The 7597-nt window shown below is 51.3% G+C and overlaps 1 protein-coding gene across 1 annotated transcript in view; it reads left to right on the top strand.

Annotated features, from left to right (window-relative positions):
- Nucleotides 1–7597, top strand: part of LOC104529737 (junctophilin-2) — a gene marked incomplete at both ends in the record, with an annotated part of 28029 nt that overhangs the window by 571 nt on the left and 19861 nt on the right. Inside the window, one exon of the mRNA XM_029086535.1 lies at nt 7452–7596. Coding sequence (XP_028942368.1) covers nt 7452–7596 — 145 coding nt within the window. The remainder of the gene's footprint in view (nt 1–7451; nt 7597) is intronic.

Here is a 7597-nt window from a genome sequence, read left to right as displayed (position 1 = left end):
TCAAGATGGTGGTGAGACACTGGCCCAGGTTGCCCAAAGAAGCTGTGGTTGCTCCTCCCTGGAAGTGTTCAAGGCCAGGTTGGATGAAGCTTTGAGCAGCCTGGTATAGTGGAAGGTGTCCCTGCCATGGCAGGGGGGTTGGAACTGGATGAGCTTTAAGGTCCCTTCCAAACCATTCTATGATCTGGGAGCTAAAGAAGGAAAAAAAATTCTTTCTTTTCCTCTTCCAATAAAAACTGAGCAAGAAGCTGCAGTTGTTCTGAAATCTTACAGTCTTGTAGACTACAGACCCGGACATCTAACAGAAACCTCTTGGGCTTGGGGTGCAACTGCTTCATCAACACGTGTGTGTGCCCGGATCCCTGCCCTCAGGCACAGCATGCACAGCTCGCTGTCCAGGGACACGAGAGAGGAGCATTGCCCTTGCTGTCCCTCCCTCGGGAGCTGCTCTTGAGTGTCCGTATCAATAGTTAACACCAACCAACTTGGTTTGTGTAGTCTGTGACTCCTGGTTCCCCAGGGACTGGTTATTGCAGTTCATCACCAAACCAGAAGCTCCTTGCTGGCTCACGACCGCAGCAAGCTGTTCACTTGCTCACTGAGCAGCGAGTTGTGAACGTTTTCACGTCAGATATAAGCGGCACAGGGCATCGTAGTGTGCTGTACCTATGCATTAAACACTGCTTGTGGGCCTCTGACAAGCTGCCTGGACATCTGCTTTGCTGAACCATTTCAGTTGAGTTCATCTAAGCGGGTTAGAATACATAGTCACACGCCTTTCCCTAAAATAAATCCCTTCAATTACTTGGAAGCTCTCAACCCCCGATAGTGCACAAATGTACCGCGTAGTCAGATACTTCTTGTGCTCTGTAAATGCTCAGTCTAATTGTGTTCTTGCATTAGTGGCAATTTTGGGGTTAGAAACATTGCAAGAATCTCTGTGCAAGTAATTCTGTAGCTCTTCGGTTCTGTAGTGTTCTGGTCTGCCATATTTAGGACAGCTAAATAGAGAGGGTGATTTGAAAGAAATACCCTTCAAAATATGGATCAGAATTGCATCTATATTTATCTAGGACAGGCAATGGAGTTAGTTTATAAAGAAAAATAATGGTAATAGTATAAATCTTCAGAATGAAAAGCATCGGATTTATAGAGATTAGAAAAACGAACCAATTCAAGACTGGCTGTCAGGGTTATGATTTTGCATAAATATTTCTCAGTATGTTGCCTAGTGCATGGCTAACTTTAAACCTGGGAATATAGTCTCAAAGTTGACTCATTTTCTTTGTGCCCTTGGAGGCTGTAGGTACAGACACAAACTGCTGCGCATCCCTCCAGCTCCTTAAATTTTCTCCCCCTTGTGCCCTGTGGCTGTGGAATGGTTGAATGCCAAGCTGTGTGGGTTGCAGGTGGCATTGACAGTTCAGGTGCCTGTGTGTGCACTCGTGCATGGCAGAAACTTCATATGTGGCTGTAAGATGTGTAGGTTACACATGAACTGTGCTCAGAGGAGTAACAAGCAGTGATCGGGTAACTGTCAGCAACGGCTGCTGTTGGAAATTCCATTCTGGAGATGTCAAGGTCTCCTCTGAATTTGCATGGTTGCTTCCTCACTGCTTCATAAAACCTATCTTCTTCTAAGGGCGCAGGGAGACTGGATCTTGAGTTAATGCTGTAGAGGAGAATTTTGAGAGGTAAAACTTGATGTAGGAATTTGAATTTGATTAGATCATAGACTGAAAGCTTGAGACAGAAGAGGGGGAAAGATGAGTCAAGACTCTCTCCTATAAGGATATAAAAGGTACTACTTTGGTCAGCACAGTGCTCCCTGGGGTGTTGTTATGCACCCAAGAATGTGCTGTCTGTGTGATCCCTGGTACTGCCCAAGGCTGGCAGTTTAGCCCTGATCTGTGAAGTTGTGCCCTGCCAAAGCCACCCTGGGCAGTGCTGAGCTGAGCCCCCGAGACCCAGCTAGACCTGGCTATGCCTGGTGCCCAGCTGCTCCTTGCACTGGGCCATCGTGTCTTGGCTGGTCTGAGCTGTTCATTCAACACATGAGCTTTTCTGATGATCCAGAGCCAAGGTGGGAGTCGCCAGCCAGCATCATGTGTGTAGAACTTGCAGGACCCACTCCTGTTGTGTCTCCTCACGTGTACCCAGTAACCATCTGCAAGATCTAGATGTGACCAGGCTGCTAATTGGACCTGTTAGTATCTGAAGTTGAGGTTGCCAAGATAAACATCTGGAAAGACTTTGGAAATCTGCTGTCCCTCGAGTAGGGGACGTGATTCCCAAACCCCCTGGAAGCCAGCCACACAAGGAAGAGGGCTCTGGGAACACACAGCTCTTGCCAGGTCCTTAGAAGCTTTAGGTCACGGTTGGGCTGCCTGTGGATTTCAGGGGGATGTAGCTGATTCTAATGTTTTAAAATAGACTTTACATTTTTGTATATGTATATATATAAATATATATGTAAAAACTTTATACTTTAAAATACACTTACACATCACAGACAACCCTGTAAGTAAATTTTATCTTGTGGCTGGCTGAGTTTGGTGGTTAAATAAAGCCCAAATCTGGAGTGAAGCTTTGAATCCCATATAGATCTCTGGTGTCTAATAAGAAGCGGGCTCATGGTATGGTTTATCCCAGGCACCATGTGGGTCATTTACTTTTTTTCTCAGCTACCAAGTGCCCATTTTTGTGAAAGCTGTGGGAGACTTACAGCTCAAAGAGCTTGACTTCTGTAATATTGGTTGAAATCAGCCAAGGGGTTCAGAGCTTCTGGCGTGGTTGGGCAGGGACGGTAAGACCATGGTATGTTTCCTTGGGTATCCAAGCTGAATATATGTGTGTGTCTGCTGCTCTTGCCAGCAAAGAGCTCAGAGCCCTTCATAGAGGCAGGATGCGCTCGCTAAAGCGGACGCTGATTTGGGTTGTGGAAGGCACAGCGTGAAGGAACTCATCATTTTGCAACCTAAGCTATGAGTAAACACCTAGTTATTTGGCTCCCACCTGTAAGTTTTGTCTCTGCTGTAAGGAAGACCTCATGTTTTGGATACTTCTATGCTTTTGACTCCGAGTGCTTGATCCAGTCAAATCTCACTGCAGAAAAAAATCTTGCTGCTATTGCAGAATTGTACTGCATACACAGAATCCAGTCCCAAAGCTCGGCTTTGCTAAACAAATAACTATTAATATATACACATATATATATATATAAACTCACCTGCAATCAAAGCAGCCTAAAACCAACTTATTTTTGACACTGCAACATGGTCTCTAGGGCTCTAAGTGAAAACAGTGGTGTCAATTGACTGTATGTGGAAACAATCAGACCTTTCAGTGATCACGAGAAAGGGGAAAAGCAATGCAGAAGTGTGCTTTACCAGGAGATGTGAAATGAGCTGATGTGGAGCAGTGCTGGCTCTTTGAGTGCCCAGGGCAGGGAACGTGTGGTGGGAAGGAGCCTGGGATGGGGCAGAGGGAGCAGCATCCATGGGTCTGCGGCTGGGGAAGCAGGTATGGGCTCTGGGTGAGCCGAAATGGTGCTGGCTTGTGTCTGCTGCCTTCGTAGCAAAGCTCCTGCGTGGCTGGATTTGACCCATGAATCAATGCTGTGAATTTATTGCCTGTCTTTGTTTTGTTTTGTTTTGTTTTTTCTGCCTATCTTTTCCAACAGAAACAGTCAGGTAATACTGTTGGCACCAACAAGAAGCACTAGTTATTTTGCTGGCCTGTCTCGCACATGGTGCTGTGCATTGATTTAATGTCCTAGGCCTTTTACACCGAGTTCTTCTAACACGTCTGTCATCACAGTACCTGGGTAAGAGCAGAGGATTGTAGGGCAGTGATACCATTTGAGTTGTTTGCATTATTTACCCAGTTGTTTGTATTATTTATATTCATCACTAATTACACCAGAGCTCAGAGGCGGGCTGGGAAGGGGACGTGTGATGCTGCTGACAGTGGGGCTCTCACTGCCTGGCTGGGAGTGCAGCAGGAGCTGAAGCTTTCACCTTTGCTGCAGATGGGCCCCTTCCTGTCCTGCTGCCAGGAGGGTGCTACCACCCTGTCGGTGTGTTTGGAGGTGAAGGCTGCAGGGAAACTGTTTTCATCCATCCCACAATTTAATCCTTCACATCCTATGAAGATACACAGACAGGACCAACCCTTTGGTCCAGGATGGGCAGAGGTGATGAGCCATGTACCTGGGAGTCACAGAGGAACCAGTGCTTTTTGTCATTATGACAAGAAAAAATACAGACAATAAAGGATTATTGGGGTCCTGTCCCCCGATAATCACACCCTGATGGGATTAGGTGGCTCTGTCCCATTACCCTGGTGAGTCAGGCAGGGAAGTGGGACTCTGTCTCATTTTCATCCTAAATACTGATGTTTTTCACATCCACTGGGGTTTTTTATTATTTTTTCCAGAACCTCAGACACATGTGAGCACATGGCTGCCTGGCTGTGCCCTGCCTGTCCTCCCTTGGCCAGGCTGTTTTGATATTCAGGGGGTAGTGGTGTCTCAGGGATGTGCAGTCCTGCTGAGCAGCCACCCGCGGTGCAGAGGGGGTTTGCACAGCCCCATTCTCTCTTGAACTGGCTGCACTGGTACATATTGGTGAGCCAGGGCTTGGCTCTGCTCATATCTTGCGTGCTCTGACGCATGGCTGCCTGTGTCTCCAGCTGCTCGCAGCAGCCTCTGGCTTTGCTCCAGGGATGGGTTATGGCTCTGCCCTGGCATGAAGCCTCAGCTGGGCACTGAGTCACAGCATGACAGGGACATGGCAGTGCCCACTCGCCCCTGTGCTGGTTGGGCAGCGTGGTGTGTTGGTGCCCTCTGTTAAGCCAGATGTGGTTGGCAGGTTTGGTCACACCACACACTGGAGGGACAACATTGCTTTTCCTGTATGCACTGGAGTTGGGAAGCCGAGGCCAGCCTGAAGTGCTGGTGTTGAACCTCATGTTGAGGTAGGCACACGTGTCCCCGAGATGTGGTACCCTGATCTCTGCTTCCTGAAGACCCACTGTGCCACGTGGCTTTTCCCATCCAGGTGTCCCTGGTGCCACTCAGGGGACAGAAAGTTCTGGGGACTTTGCAGGCGGGCAGCAGCTGCTTTGATCTGGCCCCTGAGGAGCAGCTGAGCCCCACTAAACCTGCACCCCTCTTCCAGAGTTCCTCTTCTTGGGGGTTGACATGGCAGCACTATCAGCTGCAGCCCTCTCAGCCTAGGAGGAGGTCTCCAATGTCACCCCGATCGTGTGTCAGCCCTGCTCGCTGATAGGGCAGGCGGTGATGCAGCACCGACTTCACCGGCCCGCGGCGGGCAGGGACGTGGGGTCAGTTCTCCGTAACTTCGTTTTGTGCTAGGAAGACTTGTCACCATTTTACAGAGAGGGATTTGGGAGCATGGTGAGGAACACACATCTCCAACGATGGTCTTTGGCTCCCTGCTTGTGCCCAAACTCCTAACCCACACTGCTCACTTTATTTTTCCTAATGTAGCTTCAAGCTCTGGCCCACTGCTCCCTGTGGCTGGCCACAGCCTGCAGATGCTCTGTGCTACCTGAAGCCCTACTTTTTTTTTAGTAGGAGAGACCAAATGTTTGCAGGGTGCCCGAAATCCCGTGTGCTGCAGGGTGGGCAGGGGCTGGTGGGGGTGGCTCACCCCAGGGCAGCAGCTGCTGCCTGCTTGGGCACTTCTTGTCTTTCCTGGCCCCCAGCGCTGTAAGTTAACACCCCACAGGCGGGTCCAGTGAGGATTTCAACGAAACCTGAAGCTTGGGAGTAGAGATTATGCTGCAGAAGTGGCCTGGGAGACTGTAAAATATGCACTCCCACAATTGCCAAAGAAGGAACTGGATTTGCTCCCTGGGGAGCAGGGTCATCCCTGGTCTCAGTAACAGTGTCTGAGTGGGGAGATGAATGCCTTGGAGATAGGTCACCCCTTTCTGTCTCAGCCCAGCCCTGCTGAGCCTCCCTGGGACCTTGGGTGTGCTCACTCTCCCAAAATTCGGTGTTTCCCAGTAGGTCACTGCTTAATGAAAACCACATTTAGGACAGATGCCTGTGAAAATGCCCCTGGCACGACTGGCACTTTGCTTGCACGAAGCAGTGCCTGGGGGAGTAAAGGCATGGGGTGGCCTTTCCAAAGGTGTGTGTGTTCCCCCAGCACCCTCCGCCTGTGTCCCGGGATGCTCCCCTGGTCTGGGGCGAGGTGGCCTGTTCCAGGTCCTGTAACACTGGCTGACAGCAGAGCAGAGCTGAATGTTGCTTTTGTTTGGGGTGGTTTGCTGGTTTCTGAGGCAACAGCATCGACAGAGCGAGGAGAGCTGGGCTGGGAGGGCACCAGCCTGGGGAGACAGCTCATCCCATCCCGTCCTGTCCTGCAGGGCTCAGCGGGGATGCTCTGTGGGGAGGCTGTGCTGGTGTGTGAGTGCGTGTGCTGTAGGCAAAGGCTGCCCCACCAGCCCTCCTGCCCTTTGGGGAGCTCTTCTTGCCAGGGGCTTTGATGCTACTGGTTTAAGTGTCTTGGCAACCTAGTGAGAAAACTCAAGAGTGATGGTCTCCAGTTCACTCTTCTGGAGCCTGCAAAGGTGCAGACCTGGAAGGGGCCTGGAGAGGAGCAATGTGCTTTCCCAGTCCTTCATGGTGTCGCTGCCAAAGTCCTTCTGGTTCTTAGCAGAGTCTCATACCCAGGGTGCAGCCCTGCCATGGTGAGCACGAGCCTCATCGTGTGACACCATGTGCCCTCTTGACCTGGGTCTGGAGGAGTGTTGTAGGGTGGCATTTTTGGGGGCAGAGCTGGAGGAACCCCGCACTGAGCTGCTCCGCTCCTTTCCTCCCTTTTTTGCCCATCTCTTGCTTCATGCAGTGTGCAGTGCACAAGCCTTGGGACCATGGACAAGCAGATGCAACTGCAGGTACAGGGGCAGCCTGTGCTATGCCCAGGAACCCATCTCAAGGGTCTAGAGCCAGTCCTGGCAGCTTGTGAGTGACAAACTGCAGAACAGACTGAAAGGGACTGTCACCATGCCAAGGAGAGCTGTGCCACTGCAGCTTGCATGTCCGCTGGGGCTGCTGTCACCCTTGGCACAGCCCAAACTCCAGCCCCACGGGGCTGTCTCTTGCTCCCTGCTCCAAATGCAAATCCAGACACTATCTGGTAAGTGGCTTAGGGTTTGCACCAGTGTCCCCAGTGCCCCAGCCCCTTTGTAATGAGCTGTCACCTGCCACCAGTGGCTCTTGGGCTTTAGTTCTTTGCTCCCTGGGGGCTGCCACTTTTGCATGTGGGTGAGCACAAGCGGAGCTGGGGTGGAGCAGGGCACATCCCTGAAGGTGGGTACATCTGCTCTAGGGCAGCGCTACCCCACAGCCCACCTTCCTGTGCTGCCTCACTCAGGAGCGAGCTGCCTTTTCACCCCATCCCTCTTCTCTCCCGCAGGCACCTACCAGGGCCAGTTCACCAACGGCATGCGGCACGGCTACGGCGTGCGGCAGAGCGTGCCTTACGGCATGGCCTCCGTGGTCCGCTCCCCGCTGCGCACCTCCCTCTCCTCCCTGCGGAGCGAGCACAGCAATGGCACCCTG

Source organism: Antrostomus carolinensis, unplaced genomic scaffold (genome assembly GCF_000700745.2).
Source record: "Antrostomus carolinensis isolate BGI_N321 unplaced genomic scaffold, ASM70074v2 scaffold30478, whole genome shotgun sequence".
NCBI lineage: Eukaryota > Metazoa > Chordata > Aves > Caprimulgiformes > Caprimulgidae > Antrostomus > Antrostomus carolinensis.
The sequence above is the reverse complement of the archived record's forward strand: the minus strand, read 5'-3'. Positions and strand labels throughout refer to the sequence as shown.